General features: G+C 30.7%; 1 protein-coding gene across 10 annotated transcripts in view; it reads right to left on the bottom strand.

Annotated features, from left to right (window-relative positions):
• Positions 1-726: 726 nt before the first annotated feature.
• Positions 727-20861, bottom strand: part of LOC148605632 (putative phospholipid-transporting ATPase IA) — a 76713-nt gene continuing 56578 nt past the window's right edge. For 7 of the 10 annotated variants that reach the window (XM_088548825.1, XM_088548830.1, XM_088548826.1 and 4 more), the window contains 10 exons: positions 20169-20230; positions 19830-19886; positions 19441-19548; positions 18000-18088; positions 16605-16706; positions 14391-14470; positions 10106-10126; positions 9269-9286; positions 8203-8246; positions 727-6462 (listed from right to left, as the gene is read on the bottom strand). In XM_088548825.1, the coding sequence (XP_088404951.1) occupies positions 6409-6462; positions 8203-8246; positions 9269-9286; positions 10106-10126; positions 14391-14470; positions 16605-16706; positions 18000-18088; positions 19441-19548; positions 19830-19886; positions 20169-20230 (635 nt within the window). In that variant the 3' untranslated portion in view covers positions 727-6408. The remainder of the gene's footprint in view (positions 6463-8202; positions 8247-9268; positions 9287-10105; positions 10127-14390; positions 14471-16604; positions 16707-17999; positions 18089-19440; positions 19549-19829; positions 19887-20168; positions 20231-20861) is intronic. The other 3 variants (XM_088548828.1, XM_088548832.1, XM_088548824.1) reach the window with 2 other exon arrangements.

The following is a 20861-nucleotide window of genomic DNA, read 5'->3' as shown; positions in this document are numbered from 1 at the left end:
TGATAAGACATAGTAATTTTCGATCTCCCTTTTTGGTCATTAAATCCTACCTGGTTTAAGTCACTGTCCTCAAGATAAATTCTAGTTTTCCTTTTGTGGTAAGGCACTTTGTGTTACAATTTCAATAGATATGAGTGAGGTTATTGTTCGGACATCATCCAGGAATTTGTTGTTTCTGGCCCCTAATTCCTTATGAGTTCAAATCACAACACCCAGAATCAATCCTAGTCTCCTTCCTACTGTGATTTGGTGCCTTGTGGTTCAATTTGGTCAAGATCTATTCATTTATACTGAATTTATAGTCTGGACTTGAAATGTGTACAGACAACAGCAACGACCAAATTGACCACACTGCAGACAACATGATACCATTATATTAGTACATTTTATGGGGTGGTCTAAAAAAGGAAGATAAACTAGTTGTCTTGATCTCTTATCTACATTTTACAACATGTTTCTAAATGAAAATATTTCAAATGAAATTAGGTGTAAAGGGGTTGTCAGCATTTGTATAAATTATTCTTATCTTTGCAACTGCATGTATCATCCAAGAAGGGTATGCATGATTCGAAGTTCAGGTAGCCAAATTTGTTATACTAGTATTTTAACTTCATTTGATAGATAATTCATACATTTCAAGGCAAGAATACATGCTCAATAAGATGTCAAATAAAGACCAATTGGAATTGCAAAAACTCTAATCAATAATAAAAAGTTAACAAAATATATTACTTCATCATTTATTTGTGTTAGAAGTTAAAGAAATAACAATACCATAGTTGGTAGCCATTCCTATACATAATAAATCAGAAAAAATAAAAATATACAAAAAATATAAATCATAACAAATCTCATCACTGATTAGTCATAGTCCAATAAGAGTAAACCAAAACAAAAAGAAAATAATGAAAATAAAACTTTACATGATATAAAGGAAATCACTGATTAATGACAAAACAATATGGATGATATAGGATTTGCGTTTAAACATGTACACTGTGACCAACATTAATCTTACCTTTTCACCTGCTCATGGTGGACAAATTTTAGTGAACCAGCTTATATTTTTATAAAGATTTAGTTGCTGCATCAGGCAATATCAGTTAGTAAAATCAATTTGGAAAAAAATAAGAATTTTTTATTGATCAAAATTGTAATTTGGAATTATTCAAATCAATGACAGCAGACAAACCAACATCAGTGACATAAAAGAACCAAATTATTTTTTTACAAAGTAACATTTGTGGTAAAAAATAAAACCAACCTATACGAAGATTATCAAAAATCAAATTGAAATTTAAGTCCGTCCTGAAAAGTGAAAATGTTATAAACCCCAGTAAGTGTACTGTATTGTACTACCAAGATACATGTATGAATCTTTACAGGGACCAACTCTATGGATTTCACACTGTTTCCACCAGAAAAGTATAGTCCCTATGTAGTAATACTCCAAGAAATTCAATAAATCTTCAAACAAAAAGTTGAAACATTTCAAGAAATACTGTAATAAAAAAACACAATCTTTATGTAGATAATCAAATTACTTAGACTAATACAGAAACACAACTTTTACAAGATTATACTATACAAATGTGTTTACATATACTGTGAAAACAATAATTTTTTGAAAGATTGAATTTTGTTTATTTCATAGATAATTTTTTTATCAACATTTAAACCCAAATGAAAATTATGGGGGGTTTTTTTTGCCTCTAAAAATGTATGTCTCCAAATTCCAAAGTTCAAAGGAAAGGGTTATAACAAAATTCAGTGGATTATAAATTCCTGGTAATATGCACAACTACAAATCAAGTCTTAACTACACACAAAGTTTCATAAATTTTAGTGTTTAGTGTTATAGTTTCCATGAAGTTATGCTTACAAAAGTGTGACAGACAGACCAACAGACTGACTGACAGAGCAAGAACAATGTAACCCATACAAAGTGGGGGGAGAGATAATCCAACCATTATTTCAAAATTATTTTCTCAATGTTAAATCCCACACAACTTAATCTCCAAAAAATCAGTTTTTGATTAAAAAAACAACAACAAAGAACACACAATTGTTTTTATCCTACGGAAATGACAATTCTACAGTTCTACAGAGCATGTCTGAACTTCACTTTTGGACTTTACTTAGTAGTTAATATCATGGTAAATTTGTAGCTTATTCTATTGTTGTCTTCTTAAATTTCTTAAAAAACGGACACTTAAAAAATCTTAGGATTATGAAGCATTCTATAAAGAAATAAGAAAATTCCATCCAGTTAAAATCACATTTCCTGTTTGGTGACTTAATGATTTGAATTAAAAGGACCTTTATAATCATTATGAAAATGACCCATGAATACTTTTAAATTTTGATTGTCACTAGAAATGAAACAAAAAGATGAAGAAAGCACAAACTAAAAAACAAAAAAGTAAAAAAAACTATCACAGAAGCTGTTAGAGATATACTGCATAAAAAGAGATTTTTTTTTTTTGCAGAAGTCTTATTTCCATTAGTTTACATTTCTATCACAAAAATTCACAATTATTAAATTCAAATAACTAAAATCAATTTAGAAAATGCCAATTACAACAAAATGCTGTAAGGTCTTAATAATAAAATTCCTAGATTCTCATCCCAGTATGAGCCCTGATTTTTTTTTTATTCAAATTTCTGGAAATAATCTTTGTCTTGTAAGAACTGGTTTACGTTACTTGTCACTTAGTAAGTTCGGGTTTGCAAAACATAAATTTTGCTGCTATTTCTTAGAAAAATGGTTCCAAATTGATGAAAACAGGTACTGGTGTAGCAGTAAGGACACATACTTAGATAGAACTTTTTCTATACAATCAACCACAAAGCAAAAATATTTGATGATAACAACACTAGGATTATGGCAGGTGTGACAGATACTGTAGGAAAAATAAAAAATAAAATTACCCCCCGAATTTTTCAGGAAAGTTGGATGAGAATCTAGGATTTTTTATTTATTATGGCCTAACTACGAAAACAAATAACAACATGAAATGCATTCCAAAATGTGTCCTTTGAAAACAGGCATGGAAAAATGAAATTTTCAGGAGACCAAAATACTCAATTTGCTCCACAAAAGAAAAATCACTGATTTTTAAGATTGAAAAAATTAATGTAAAGAAGTTGAAATAAACCACAAGTATTCAACATATCTCAGGCTAAACAAATGAATACATTATTTTCTGCTACCAGTAATACAACAAAGGCCCAATAAATGTATACCTTGTTTCCTGCTACCAGTAATTCACAATGAATGCCAGACAAATAAAGACACTGTTTCTTACTATCTGTAATCTGATTGAGGCCCAAGTAATGAATACCTTGATTCCTGTTACCAGTAATTCACAATGAATGCCAAAAAAAAATAAATACCTTATTTCCTGAAACCACTACCAACATCTACAGAGATGTTCTTTCTGATTCTAATGAATCAACTCACAAGTAACCTACTTGTATTTTTCTTATGTTTCAGATGAATTAATTCAACAAAGTACACAAAAACAATCACATGTACATGAAAATTGTCAATGGGAACTACAAATGTACATTTGTATATGAAAAAAAAAAATTCTATATATGTATAGAATAAAGAATATTAAATGCAAAGAATACACTAAATTCAGAAAAAAAATTGCATGCATTAATTATAGCAATTATAGAATTTAAGCTGGAAATGTTATTTTATTTTTTGCAATTTTGAAGAAAAAAAACTCCAGCATCAAAAATGGTCAGAAGATTATCATGTTTTAGTTTAATTTAAAGTTAAGTCAGTCATATGTTTTGCAATAATAAAAACATTACAATAATTCTTGTATTTACAGTAGATTATAATGAAAAGTAAGCCTCTCAAAATTTAAAAAATACTGACCTTCAGACTATCATAAAGGACTTATACAAAAACTGTGGTTAAAGATAGATTTAGGGAGGTAGACCTAGGGCATAACTCTTGAAATCAGTGATATGTTTGTATCATATTCAATTTCCCCAAAGACTATCAAGCTTTCATTTGAAACAGAATGAAATCAATCCAAGTTACATTTATGCTTATATCATATTGATGTAGAATGCTTTACACAAACATTCCAATGATATTTATATGAGTTATGCCTCTTAGCATTGGTCTACCTCCAGAATATCTGGCTTTAACTTTAAAAAAAAATGTCTAGCCAGTGTTTGATTATCAATCTACTGATTATCAAGTTGTCTAAAAATTCCTCTATTCCTAAAATGTTTACTGGGTACTTTTAAATGGCTACTAAAAAAATTGTCTGTACATGGGAAAGACAGAGAATGCCTATCAAATAAACATTAAATCATATATATACATATATATATGCACAAGTTTTTAAATACTGCACTATAATTCTCATTAACAAAGCTGACTAGAACCAAATGCACCTGAATAAATTAAGCCTCTAAAAGCAACAGTTCATTAAAAACCATATTATAAATAGCTCATTGAATATTACTTTTATATCAAGACTATTTCGTAAGCATTCATTTGTATGACATCAACAGCCCTTATTACAACTTATTACAACTTGCCAAAATTTGTTATGTTAAAACATAAATATTTAATTTCAGAAGTAACACGGTTTCTGATTGGGTAAAAAATTTTGTTTATCACCTCATAGACAAAATTTTGTAATGACTTTTTTAATGATTTACTTCTTGAATTTTGGTACTTAAATCAAATTATAAGGGATGACTGTTATGTTTTTTCAGTCTATTTGAAATAACCGCAATGCCCGTGGTGGACACATGAAAAAAACCTGCTATGCAGGTTATTTAGTGCGCACCATGTGATTGAGGTTACTTCTTTATAGACCAAAAAAATATAACAGTCATTCCTTAAATATTATTCAAATTTCATTGTTATCTTTCATAGTGTCAAAAATGACACACACATCGAATTAACATTTAAATGCTTTCTACAGTTAAAAAATAACAGTACGAAAAACAAAAATGAAAAGTAAATTATTTACTGAATTCATCAAAATAAATTCATATTTACAGAAGTTAGAATGCCTACTTTTGTAGTATATTTCTCAATAAATAATGCATTGCTGAGGATGTAGATGTATACCTTTGAGGCCACATAAGATAAAATAAAACACACATAACTTAAGTACAGATCAGAGCAGGAATCAGGCAGATTTTAGATTAACAGTGATGCATCTAAAAGAGTGCAGAAGTTATAATTGCTGAAATACATTCAATAAACCTAAAAAATAGTAAAAATCCAAGAAGATGAAAGGAGATTCTATCATTTGAAAATTGACTGACACAAGTTGAAAAATTTTCTCATCATTTTATTCCTAACATTTGTAGTCAAAATTAATCATGTTACAGGAAATAGACTTGGTCATACATTGGTTAAAAGACAATCACCTGATAAACTTATCTGGACAATTATGATGGACATTTAAATTTTCTATCAAATTTGAACTAAGATACCTATGAAACTATAGAAAGTTCAAATTTCCTGGTTAATAGCTCAGATCACTACCTATGGCAGTTCATCAGGTAATGGTTATTTAATCTAGGGAAACTAAATTAGACCAACCCTATCCCATGGAGTGAACTATTTTAGTTGTTGTAATTTCTCTTCACACTTCTTTCTCAGCACTACACACAATATCAAGAGTAAACAAGTATTTTCTAGATTGTTGAATGTATTCACCAATAAAATGTTCCATATTACTTTCATAAGTATCACTAGCAGCCTGATTCTTACATAGACTTATACTTCAGTGCAGTACCCTGTATACCTGGAGGGATACACCTTTCACTTCATGTTTGGAACATGATACAGCATGCTTAATGACTGAATGTAAATGAAAAAAAAAGGTTGTTTTGACTTAAAAATCTATCAAAACTTATCTTATCAACTGTTGTGATATTTGAGAATCTTAAGGGATGAGTTTCCTAAATATTTCTTCAGGTCTTATTCTAACCAACCAGCTTGGTTGAAATTACAAACTTGAGCCAAAATTTGAGAAAAACACTTCTTCATGAAAACTAATCCTCATGCCAATATCAATTTTTCATATGCTTTTTTTAGCAACAATGAAATGGAGGAGGGGAAAGGCCATGATAGATTTAAAAATACTCTGAAATTATTCTGGTTCAATATTCAATCTTAACTTTTTTTCAACTTTAACCCTTTCATTATTGGACTTTATGCAATGTTTGACATCATTATCTATAAATAGAAAAAAACTATTGGCAAAAAAACAATAAACATTCTGAAATCTGATTTCTTCTGTTTTATATCTGATTATTGTGATTATCAGTTGAAAATTCATTCCAGCAACAACTCTGAATCTTGAGTAAGCAGAGACATACAAACACTTCCCATCATCTGGTCCCTGAGCCACACCTTTAAAGACCCTCAGGTTTCTGCTTAGATGTGTCATAATATCGGATTAACTCAGCCTACAAGATATACCAAAAGTAACAAGTTAGAAATTATCATTATTATATAGATAGCAGTGATTCACCCAATGTTCCCTGTGTAAAACAAAATCGATAATTAACACTGTGAAATAAATTCAGCAATTTCCTTTTCACACTTTCTCCCGCCAAAACTTCACAACATGAATATCAATCCGCCATTCACAAAATATACAATTCATATTGAAAATAGCAATGAATAATGGAAGAAATCTATATAATAAATAGGATAATCAATTGGTTATCGTGTATAGCCAAAATATGACCACTTGTGCCAAGACTGCATAAAGATTTAACTCGTGCACAGAACAAGTTCATACACTTGTTACATCCAGGCATTCTTCGGCACTTGTGGTTATATTTTGGTAATTCACTCTTTCCAATTGATTATCCTAATGGCCCTTGCCGTGCTGAGCATTTCTGAACGAAAGTCTAGATTTCAATATTTTGCAAACTTATGCAAATTATATGCAAATTAGCTGTACAATGGTACTGATGCTGATAGTTATATATAAAATAAAGATGGGTGATCATGGGGTGGGTTGAATAGGGTGAGGAGGTGGTGAGAGGGTGCCTAGGCCAACAAGGAAAAATGGGTCTGTCAATTGAAAAAGGTCATTTTTGTTGATTTACAGTCACGAGTGGGGGGTCGGAAGTCCCCTGAAGGGTCACTTATGTGAAAAAATAAGGATTTTTTCCAATTTTTGGCTTCTGTTTGGCCTAAAACCAGAAGTAGACAATACAAGGGGTTGACATACAAATGGTGTTGACAGAAATCATTCTTATTTAGTTTCCAGGCAAAATAGAGTACTACAGATTAATTCTGTACTGGTGAGGGTCCCAGAAATGAACCCTATCCCTAAAAAAATATCATTTTTTTCAACAGCGGAAACTTGTGACCTCTTCTTTTCACTTTCAAGTCATTGTTTTTTAACAAACTCTACATCAGATAGCCCCATTTTAAAGCACAGTCATGCTGCTTGCAGATGGACACAAATTGCACTTTCCTAAACTAAGATTAAGATCCAATACAGTGGAACCAGGTCCAATCCTAAAAAGTTCCGGGTGTAGCATGACAAGGGTTAATATATACACCCTACTTTGCAAGGAGGGGGTATAAATATGTCATCATATCAGAGAGAAGAACACAGTTAATCATCTGGAAAATCATCAAAATAGAATGAAATAAACAGGAATTTGATATAAAATTAATGTTTCTTTTTTCCTGCTGATCAAGACCATAATTTTGAAAAATGGTATAACTCAACTTTTCATAGGTTTTGTAAGTACACAACTTGTTTATTGCAGGATTTTACCATGATTGGTATTCTGGAAAATTTCATGCAACAACCAAGTAATATAAAACCAGAAAAACTGTTAGAAATACTAAATTGGTACATCCTTCCCCTTTTGATAACATGCACATTTTGAGTTCAAAATTATTTTGGATCAGAATCTAAAATAGGAGGTGCACAATGGGAACATGTAATAAAGATACATTTAAAAGTTTCATTAAATTACATTCAGTGGTGTAGGAAGTGTAATAGATAAGAGTTGTGTAGCCCTCTGCATAATGGAAGGAAGTACAGACATAAGGACAGACATTTTCCCCCACTTAAAAAAAGGAGCCTCAGACAGCATAGCTACTTGAACTAAAGCTATACAATTAAATAACTGCCCTGATCTATCAAGCTTATAATTAGGAATCAAATACAATCATACCTGTCCCATAACACCATGTTCTTCTTGTGAAAAGGCAAAACCATCTGTTAATATAAAGAAAATAAATTTGAGTCAGACTTATCAATTTTAAATCACAAAAGTTAAAATTTAACAATACCTTCAAAATAAATTCTTCCATTTGGTTAAAATGTAACAAGCCTTAATCTCATCATAAAGTGAATTCTAAGTACCCTTATGTGTTTGGTGATTACTTAATGAAGGTACTACATTTTGAATATAATTTTAGGGGGTTGTTGATTCAGTAGTTTGTGTAAAGGCACCAACCCTTTTATTACCAAATGAGGGACTAGGATTTTCAAGCTTGATAGAATATTTTTTCGACTTCAGAAAATCACAATTTGGTTCATGCAAATTGTCCAGCCGTTACCATTAAAAGTGCAACCTTTAAATATTCATTTATATCTCATAGAAAAAAAGTATAAAGGAACTACCATTCTCCAAGTGATATATTAGTTATTATTACATTTCTAGTAAGCATGCATATTTTATTGTTGTAAATGCTAATTGATTGAATCCATGGACTACATATATATATATACATATTCAAAAGAAATATCATTTTTAGGAGAATAACGTCCATGTGAGACTCGTAAGACTATCATACGAGCATTACATTTGACTTTATATGAGCGTGTCTCTTTATACTATCAGTAGCTATAGAAAACAGTAGCTGTATCAGACAGACAAACAGAACAATCCTTTCTCAGAAAGTTTTGTAATAATCAAAGAAACAAACACATGAGATGACATATGATGGAATTATTTTTACTGATTATTTCATTTTTTTTATATGTACACCAAATAAGGGAAGATTATTGACTCCCTAAAAACCTGGAAAACATGGTGCACCAAAAAAAAATTAATGAATTTCAGAAATTTGCAAAATTAATTGGATAAATTTCTTCATAACTGTCCTGTTAACAAGATTTGTAGTCCTAGCGGTGAAGATTTCAGATAAAGTGACAAAGAATCATATTTGAAGAAAAACAAAATATTTTCAATTCAAAATAATTCCTTGTTTATTGTCAAATTTCTTTTGGCTTACCGAAGTAAAATCTGGACCCTTTAAATATATAAATAACCTTAGTTTTATTACAAGCCTTGTGCACTATAAGCAGACAAGCAATTTTAATGCATGAAAGCATCTACAACAGAAGGTGTGAAGATAAAACTATTTTAGCTGTGAATCTTTATTGCTAGGAAATACTGTTTGAAACTGTGGCATTCATTTTCATGTCTATTTCATATTACGTATTATTTTTTAAAATGTAGGGTAAATATCTGAGAGATTCCAAATATCTCAATTTATGCATGTAACAGGTAAATACCAGAGAGACTCCGAATAATATCTCTACTATAATACACAGTGAAACCTGTCTAAACTGACCCCTGAATAATCCAAAACCTGTTTAAACCAGACAGGTATGAAAGCCCCTTTATATCATGTTAAATGCAATTTGTACTCGGATAATTAAACTAAATACAGTCCTAAACTGGACCAACTTAAAGTCCAAAATAGGTTGGTTTAGACAGTTTCCACTGTATATAACAGGCTTCAACCAAAATCTTCGTAGTTAATGTACCAGTGTATTTTTTTATCTTCTTTGTTATTTCACAAATTATTTTGTTTTTACTTTTTAAAAAAAAAAACATTATTGTGAAAAAAATACTTTGTCAGAGCTTGAAAGATAAAATTCAAACAGTCATATCAAAATCATTTCAATTTAAATGCCGGCATTAATATATTGCTGTAAATACTTATTATTGATGAATGTTTTGATATTATTATCCCCCTTAAAGGGGCCTCAATTTGTTGAATCATGCATCTTATTCTAGCATGCAAATATAAAGGTTAAGATATAGGACAATCTGTGAAACTTACGTGATGGTGTGGGAGAAGGTGCTGCTCAAAATTAGAGAAATAAAAACAATAACACACACACACACACATAAAACAGAAAACATAAAACATCACCAAATAATTGTACATAAAATATAAGAAACCAAAGTCATTCACACTTGTGAACACACACAAAAAAAAATAACTGAACACGATTCATTGCTTTTACTTTAATATTGACACAACAAACGACTAACCAATAAATACTAATAAAAATGAAAAAAAAATACTTAACATGGCAATTATCAATAGCTTGAATTTAGAAATAAGCCATTGGTAAAATGGGCAGAAGAATGTCATTGTTTTTAGTTTTCATATGTGACTCTACTCTTAGGGCAAGGAATTCAATATATTTCACCTATGTTTTATTAACTAATAACTAACTACTGGGGTACTTTCATTGCATAATTAATTTTTCATCAGATTTTTAAGCCAGAAACAAAATCAACACAGGGACAACAAAACTAAAACTAACCTTAACAAGAACATAATTCCTTAGTAGGTATAACCCTATTACCTGGGAAGACAGGAAAACATGTCTTAATTAAGATTTACAATCCTATCACCTGCCAAGACAGGAAAATGTGTCTGAATTAAGATTTATAACATTACTGCCTGACAAGACAGGAAAACACATCATAAGATTTATAACCCTATTGCCTGACAAGACAGGAAAACATGTCTTAATTAAGATTTAAAATCCTATCACCTGCCAAGACAGGAAAATGTGTCTGAATTAAGATTTATAACATTATTGCCTGGCAAGACAGGAAAACACGTCATAAGATTTATAACCCTATTGCTTGGCAAGACAGGAAAACATGTCTTGATTAAGATTAATAACCCTATTGCCTGACAAGGCAAGAAAACGTGTAAGAATTAAGATTTATAACCCTATTGCCTGGCAAGACAGGAAAACATGAGTGAATTTAGATTAATAACCCTATTGCCTGACAAGGCAAGAAAACGTGTAAGAATTAAGATTTATAACCCTATTGCCTGGCAAGACAGGAAAACATGAGTGAATTTAGATTAATAACCCTATTGCCTGACAACGCAGGAAAACATGTCTTAATTGGGATTTATTACCCTATTGCCTGACAAGACAGGAAAACATGTCTGAATTAAGATTTATAACCCTACTGCCTGACAAGGCAGGAAAACATGTCGTAAGATTCATAACCCTATTGCCTGACAAGATAGGAAAACATGTCTTAATTAAGATTTATAACCTTATCAACTGACAAGGCAGGAAAACATGTCTTAATTGGGATTTATTACCCTATTGCCTGACAAGACAGGAAAACATGTCTGAATTAAGATTTATAACCCTACTGCCTGACAAGGCAGGAAAACATGTCGTAAGATTCATAACCCTATTGCCTGACAAGACAGGAAAACATGTCTTAATTAAGATTTATAACCTTATCAACTGACAAGGCAGGAAAACATGTCTGAATTAAGATTTTATAACCCTATTGCCTGACAAGGCAGGAAAACATGTCTGAATTAAGATTTATAACCCTATTAAAACCAAATTTAAACCAAAACTTCAGCCTTAGTTTTTTTTTTTTAAGTTTAAAGGGTTTTTTTTATTATCATTGCAGGATTACCTTGACAGATTTTAACAATTAAACATTAAAAGAAACATTATTTTGTGAAAAAAAGATGCAGTACTCAGATTTTATAACAATACCTCAACCTATTCATACAACTATACTTGAAATATGTCATCAATCAAAGATCAGTTTCAGATCAGTCATTCATCTATGATTGCTTCTATTTTACATTCTGAAAATGCTGATCGGTTCAAGAATTTTACAGATTGTTTTTTTTTAAGAAACTCACTGAACCTACTTTTCTTTTACTTTTGCTTTCTTTCTAATGAAATACATAACATTAATTTTATATTTTAAATTCAAAGTAATTCACAATAGCAGTATTTCCAATGAATATTTCTAAATTTACATGAATCAATCATCTGTTATTTTACATAAAAGAAATCATTATGACAACAATCACCATTCATAGGTTTTCAATTCATCATTAATCCGTTAACAATTGGTCATTAATCCATTAAAAAGGTAGCACCATCAGTTCAGGACTGTAAGGTCAGATGTCATAAACTTGTTCAACCTTTTGATGCAAGTAACACAGACCCTAGTACTAACAGTTATTAATTGTTAGTTTAATTGAAGGCCCTATCTAGAAAAGTAAATAACTAAAACAAGTCAAAATAAACTGAAATTCGTAACTTAAAATAAAGGTTTTGTATATAAAAAAACATCCATAAAACATCAGCAATAAACTCATTTGTGAGAATATGTGAATATTTTGACTTATAATGATGCAGTAATTTTTTTTTAAACTTAAAGTGAACAATTTTGTGAGTCCCATCAAGACTTTACTCACACTGTCTGGTTACACCTCTTATTGAATATCTCACAACAGCTTCTGTTATACAACAAAATTTAATATTTATCCAGTTTTAGGTCTCACAAAATGGGTCAAAGACAGAAATGGCCGGGTTGCCATAAACAGGAAGAAGAAATATACGGTACCTCATACTGAAGTTGCAAACAAAATATCTAAAGACTGTGGTTTATAGTTGCTAAGAAATGTCTAAAAAATATTTACCCTGCCAACATACCCGCCTGACCAATATTTACCCTTCTATAGGCTGATTTAACCAATTACAACCCAACCAAAAATGAAAAATGAAAACCTGATACTTCAATTTGGTTGAAGTTGTCAGCAATTTAAATAATAAGTTGGTGGGATTAAGTCCCTTTAATATGGAAAACATGTTAGAAAGTTAGTCGTGATATTAAATAGCTAGGATATTGAATTTGCATAATGAAACTTGAATATACAGTATATAAAGATTCAGGAAATAACTCCTGTTTTTTTTTCCCATGATGCAGTTGAAGCTTCTCAAATTTAAAGTAAAAACACAAATTAGCATTAGCATTAGCAATAATTATTTTTTATGCATGTAAGACTTTTTAATAACTTGATTGCCCTAGCAGCAAAATAGGCATCACGTCTTTGACATTTAAAAGGGAAATAACTGGAGAAAACCTACTGGTCACAATACTCAAATATTTTATGTTGCTTTGAAAAAAAAATACTTCAAATCTCATTAAAACAAAAATAGTTTCCTGTAAATACATTTTTTACAAATATTAAAAAGAACATTTGAAAAACAGAACTTAGAATTTAAGTTCCCTTGATTAATCTTTCACAAGACTGGAATTTAAACATTACATAAGATGTTTAGAAAATCAAAAGCCAAGTTAATAATTAAAACTTACAAAGAAAAAAACATAATACTAGCTTATAAAACATATACAAATAATAACAATGAATATATATTTCTAATCAACAAGCACATACAATTCAAGTTTATAGATTATAGACAATGAACACTAACTGTTAAAGGTAAATTGCTTCCAGGTACCAACTTTTCTACTTTAATGCAGTGAAAGAAATTAGCAGTAGACCAAGGACCGAGTCTATGTAAAATCAAGCAGGTCTATGATGAAATCGACTCAATTTCCTTTGAAATCTACAGTGCGGTCTATATAAAATTATGGTGGGTCTATGTTGACCAAAAATTAAGTTTCTAACACTATTAATGACAAAATGAAAAAATTAATACTTTGAAAGTACTTTAATTTGTGGATACCAATTTTCGTGGATAAGAGAAGAAACACAAGTTCATGGTTTTGAGATTTTCAGTAACCGCATCAATGGAAATCTTCTTTTCTTTGGGAACCAAATTTTGTGGTTTGCCCTACCTACGAAAACCATGAAAATTAGTGTCCCACCAACAATAGTACTTTCACAGTACATAAAAATTTGAATAATATGACACAAATTTACCTCAAAAATGCATCTCATAACCAAAACACAAAAGAATAGTCACTCAAATACATTCTACTTTCTGTTCAGATTACCCTTTTGGCATACTTAGGTTTTTCCTTTCATTGTATGCTTCCACAATCATGAAAGTAGAAATCTGATTGGTTGACAAGAATGTTAACCTGAACAGATAGTCCTATGTAGTGTTGTTAGATCCTGTGACTGAAGGGAACAAGTACTGGGTCTAACTTTAATTGTGTTAGTTTTAACCACTACTTAAATATCCTACATTGTAAGAAAAACATTGAAAATCATAGCATTCATACTTAGCAGGAAAATTGGTACCCAAGAATTAAAAGAATTTTATCAAAATGTGAACTATATAGTAAACATTGCAACTTACGTGGTTGGTCTGGATTGGCCATCATTCTGCTTGGTGATCGAGAAAAAACATTCCGTAATAATCTGGCTGTTTCTGTCAATCTGTGGAAAAAGTCAATAGTAGGTCATTTCTGAGGACTAAAAGTATTTTGAATGAAATCTTTCATACAAAAAGGGCAGTTATGGAAGGTAGCAACACCGTTTAATGGGATAGATCTTCAGCCACGTCCTATATATGTGGATGTTATGAAACATAAATGGCTCAAAATTATATAGTCAGAAATGACGTATTTTTGGAATGGCATATGCAATTAGGCCGTGATTACTTGAAATTTTAATGCAAATGTACAGAATGTGTTACAAGAAGTCTGATATATTCCCATTGGTCAAGACATCAGCAATATAACTACAGAGCGATAGCCATGTATTATCAACTATTTCAAATTTAATTTGAATACAGAAAGTTCCATCCCTTAAAGCAAACCTAAAATCATACCATATATATAGTTCGTACGAAATATATCCATACATTGTTGATCCAACTAAATATTTTTGCACCAATATGTGTGAAATAAACAAGTCCTCAATTTGCAATATTTTGCAGCTTACAAAACTTTTGATGGAATCAAAAACTGTAAGAAAATGGATACTTCTTTGACAATTTTGTGCCCTTCTTGTCCATAACAGAAAAGTGAATAAGACAGTTTATGAAAAATGGGAAGGTAAAACACTCATCATGAGAAAGTTAAATTCAGAAATTATTGTGTCTCCATCATCAGGATTTTTGTCATTTTCTACCAAAATGTGAATCTCCTTTTTGGAATAATACGATTTTAGGTTTTGCCTGTGAGAAACAAAACTAACTGTTTGGCTAATCATACTCATATTATAATTTATTTTGCTGCTAATGCAGTGTTATTTTACGTGTTGTTATATCGCTCATATCTCGACCAGACTCCCCCCCCCAAAAAAAAACATGACGTCTGCATTAAAAATACAAACAATCAAATCCTAAATGCATACATCATTTCCCTTTTACATCACATCTGACAGAACAATTTTGAGCCATTTATGTTTCAGAGCATCTACATAATATATGAGGTCACTCAGGATCTGCCCTATTATTAGAAATTGAACTTAAGATGACCTAGTAAAACTGAAGATATAAACAAGAGAAAATCTAAGGATACCAGGGACACCCAGACAATGAACTAAACAGTTAAGTAACACTTCAGCTAAGAATCATGTAAGCAAAATGTGATACATGGTTGGAAAGCCTACATATTTTTATTTTTTTTATTTAATTTAAAATTCTTAATTAAACAGAAGATATTATGTGGCTTTTTATAGAAACCTTGTTCTTAGGAGAAAAAAGAATATATAGAATTTAAATGACACTAAAATATCATAGAAACTGTTGGGTTTTCCACCTGGATTATCTCCTAAAAGCAGACAGATTGGAATGAATTATTACACATTCATCATATAAATCTACCGTATAGCAGGTTATTTTTCGCGGGGCTAAATTTTCGTGATTTTGAAGGCCAAATGTCTGGAAGATATTTTTGTGGATTTTTTTTTGCGGTCTGAAGAGGTGTGACAAAATATTTTCGTGGGTGAAGTCCTATGTATGCGTAATTTATACCATTGTTTCATAAATATTAGACTCAAAACATGACAATTTTTCCCTTACAATAAAACTTTTTATAGGACACCCTGAATGGATTGTAATGTTGAAACTAAAGTTGTAAGAAGTACAAATTTTATTAATTAGAAGATAAAACATACATGCAAATAAAACACATAAAATATATCATCTAATCCAGTTAAAATTTCATATTTGTTCATTTCGAATGAACAAACAAGAACTATTCCTTCTCACTTCTTAAATTTACTAATTAATATCATTAATCTATCTACGGTTAATACCAGAAATTAAAAGGAAAGTTTCCCTGTAAAGTACCGAAGTATCGTATAAAGAAATTACCGTTACGTCGGCATAAAATTTCACAGGTTTTATCTTTGCAGTTGTTGCCGATCTGCGAAATTTAAGCAAAAATTAAACCCCATGAAAATAACCCGCTATATGGTATAAAGCAACTAAATAAAAAAAATAAAAATATGTAGCCATATTACAGAACTTGCATGATTCTTACAAATACTAATACTTAAGTAACAACTATTATTTAATATACAACACATAGTACATTTTGCCAATATACTTTAAAGAGAGTACCTTTTCTTGGTGAGTTTAAGTACTACAGGGGTAGGATCTTCATGTAGTTTTTCTTTCTCCTGAACTTCTTCTTTTAGTGTTTTATGAGTGGTTCTCTTAAATCTGGAAATAATAAATAAATCAGTACAATCAACTCCAAAAATAAATCTTTATTTAATTGCCTGCCTGACTCTTTGATGGCAGGTACTTTTAAACAGCCATCCTAAAAAAAAATTAAAATGTAACCAAAAATGTCACAAAATTGCCAGCTTTACTTACTTAGGTCAATCTTTATTTTCCAGTTTAAAAAATTTCACAATTCCATTTAATAACTTTGTAAATTTTGACAATTTTGCAATAGTTTTGTACAAATAACTTTCAATTTTCAAAGAGATAGAGTATTGTATTGCTGTTGTGCAACATGTGAATTCTAATCATGCCACTTGTTGAATGCGTGTCTGTGTAATGTGTGAGTGAGATTTGAATTATTACTCAATTCAAAATGTAAATAAGGAAAATAAGTTTATTACAATAAAATGATGATTGGGGGTTTTTACAGTCTTGACTATCCTTGCGGATCTCACACAACCGCCCCTTATGTGAATTCTGTTATTAATGCCAGTTAGTAGTAGAAGGTAGTGGAGCCCAGCCTTCGGGATACCTGACCGAAGAACTCAGTCAGAGTATGTCTTACTAGAGGCTGGGCTGCTGTGTTGACGCTCTGGCCTACTCCCAGACCTCATGTGGGTCCAAGAGCATTTCTCCACTCTAACTGTTTGGGAGTACGTCAACATGTAGAGTGCACAATAAAATCTTAGATACTTCCCTTATATAGCACATATGTATAAGATAATTAAGGAGGTAGGCCTTAGGTAAGGTACACAACTCTTGAAATCAGTGATATGTTTGAATCATATTCAATTTCACCAAAGCCTTTCAAGGTTTCCTTTGAAACAGAATGGAATCAGTCTAAGTTACTTTGATGCTTACATGAAATTGATGTCAACTGGTGAACACAAATGTTCAAATAATTTGTAAGAGTTAAGTCTCTTATCCTAGGTCTACCTCCTTAATTGGTAATAGTTCTGTATTTACCAAAATATGAAGCAGGATTTAAATAACTGTTATCATCACGAATTATCATATTTTGTTATTCATTATAACCAACTGATTATCCTATCTATCATAAAGATATTCTCAATATATAACTCCATTCTACTTTCTGTTCTGATGACCTTTTCAGAATCCTCTGTATTTTTTCTTTGAATAATGCTTTCAAAATCATGAAATCTGATTGGCTGATCAGAAAGGTCATCAGAATAGAAAGTAGAATGGAGTGTTGTTAGACCCTACATGCAGTGACTTGATAGTAAGATTGTATAAATGTCATATTTCCCTGACTATATTTCTACTTACGCCTTCCAGGCTATATCTCTAATTAAACATGTAAATGGTATGAGGAATAGTCCCATCCAGAATATAGAACATCCTAAAACATGGGATCCCTGAAACAAACATTTAGATGTACAAAATAAATTAATACATAGACAGGTACATTATAATTTACAGCATTACACAGTAAAATAAAAGCAAACATTGGCATGTCATTCCCTCTTCAAGTTAAGTACTGTTCTCTTTTAGAATCAGGCAGTAAGGGAATCATGATGGAAGAAACACACAAGTATTTCAGTGAAATCATACTCAAAATGTTATCTTAATTGCAGAAATGAAAGTATGACATTCATTTCTTTAAGTGTCAGTGATTTGAGGTGCAAGTTACAGGAAATGAATTGCAATGTCATCATCAAAGGGAATTAACTCACTTTTCTCTTATCACTCCATTATAAATTTGAACTCACTTTTCTACATCCTCTTAAAATACTAAGACAATCGAAATGTCAATTCTTCTTCAACTTCTTCAGTAGATCATGTACTATGTACCTACATTGTCAAGCTCATGCCTTTTTTCAAAGAGCATGATTCATTATTTTTTTGACAGAGCATGATTCATTATTTTTTTCACAGGGCATGATTCATTATTTTTCACAAGGCATGATTCTTTTTTTTTTCACAGAGCATGATTTATTATTTTTTCACTGAGCATGATTCTTTTTTTTTTTCACAGACCATGATTCATTATTTTTCACAGAGCATGATTCTTTTTTTTTTCACAGAGCAGAATTCATTTTTTTATCACAGAGCAGGATTCATTATTTTTTTTCACAGAGCATGATTCATTACTTTTTCACTGAGCATGATTCATTATTTTTCACAGAGCATGATTCTTTTTTTTTTTTCACAGAGCATGATTCATTTTTTTTTTCACAGAGCAGGATTCATTATTTTTTTTCACAGAGCATGATTCATTACTTTTTCACTGAGCATGATTCTTTATCTTTTTCACAGAGCGTGATTCATTATTTTTCAATTTTGCCTGATTCTTACAGACTCCAGCACTTAAATAATCTAACTTCGACTGCACAATAAATAAGGTTAAAATCCTTACGATTCTAGAGTAGTCACAAGTATATTACAGACAGATGAGAAATGTTACTTTAATGTACCACAAACTGGAAAAAAATTGCTATTTTTGAAGTAAGACCTGTTCTGAATATTTATTTCATATAATATTTAGTAAAATTTGACAGACTGTGTGCAAGAAGATGGATTGGATAACCTGTTAAGACAAAAAATAGTGTGAAAATTTCATGGATAACAGGAAATGCCTTTGCAAAATTTCCGGACGAGCTGATAAATCTGATCACAAGTACTTAACAAGACCCTGCAGACAGATTGACAGGCATTAATACCATATTCCTATGCAATACGGGGTAGGTAATTGTTTTAGAATACATACCATGCCTAACATTTCTGGTGCTAGTGGAACTATCTTATAAACATGACTATATACAATCAGGAATAAAAACCAACTGGCTATACTGCCCCATGTGGCTAAATGTGTCAGCTAAAAAAAAATCAAATCATAAATTAATTAATCAAATAAAATTTTTTAAATTTTCAGAAAACACCAAACTATTTATATTTTTAATATTTTTTCTTAATTTGCTGAACCAATCAATCAGATTGCTATAAGAAATCTAAAAAAATGAAGCTCAGTTCTATTCAAAAGTAATAATTTTTAAGAAAAACTTACGCATACAATAAAATGGGTCAAAATTTCATTGGCTGAATAAAAAGGGCCAAAACTAAGTCTTAGTGGTTCTACTCCTTAGATCATAAACCTACCCATGTCCAGGCACTGGTTTCTAGTCCTGCCTTTAAACACACTGTAACAACTACATACTGAAAACATGTGAAAAATCACTCAGTAAATTAAATCCAACTTAAAGTTTACAACAACACAATAACAACTACTTAAAATTGAAGATTAAAGGAAAAAACTCTAGGATATCAGAAAAAATTCAATTTGAGATTTTTTACTTCTAAACCAGGTTTTGCTTATTTTATTTGTATTCTTCTACATTTTAAAGATATTTTTTTCATTACTACAACCATTTATATGGGAAATCAACTTGTTATTGATTGTATCCATGTTCCTTATCTATTAACTACACATATACTTACTGTATATACAAAATTTCCTAAAAATAAATAATCTCCAACTTTACCATCAGAAAAGGCAATATCTGAAAGAAAAGACAATCATATTACATAACTTAAATTAGACACAGATTTAAATACCTAAAAAATGGTAGAAAATTTAAATTCCCCCATTAATTGTTTTGTTAACTACATCAGGTAATAGATCGACTGTATTCCTTGAAGTTTACTTTGTTACTCGCTGGAACAGGTTCTGTTACATATTTTGCACAAGCTATGCCATGTTCATAGAATTATAAAATTATCCACATTTAAAATAGAAGCACATCAATAATTAATACAACAGAAAAACTAATGGTATTGAGTCAGTTGTTCTGAAACGGCTACAGGTATAGAACAGAATATATTAAAGTTTACACGGAGCTTTAATAGGTTATAATACTACAAACATAGCTCAAGTCCATGGTAAATCACACAAAGTCATGGTAAATCACACATACATCCTCAGTGAATCACCACAACACACCAGAGGCAATATTTAACATTTATCATCAAAAACTAGGGATGAATACTGGTAACTTTCATGAAAGTTTAAATCTCCACATCAATGGTACAGTAACTACCTGAGTTATCAAGTAATTGTCGTTCCGTTAAAGGAAGACCTACTCTATCATCTCAAGTTGACTTTGTTATGGGCTGTAATTTGAAAATTTTTGT

This window comes from Perna viridis, chromosome 10 (genome assembly GCF_037379345.1).
Source record: "Perna viridis isolate PV_CMFRI_1.1 ecotype Kerala chromosome 10, ASM3737934v1, whole genome shotgun sequence".
In the NCBI taxonomy this organism is placed as follows: domain Eukaryota; kingdom Metazoa; phylum Mollusca; class Bivalvia; order Mytilida; family Mytilidae; genus Perna; species Perna viridis.
Note: the sequence above shows the minus strand (reverse complement) of the source record. Positions and strands in the feature narration are given on the sequence as shown.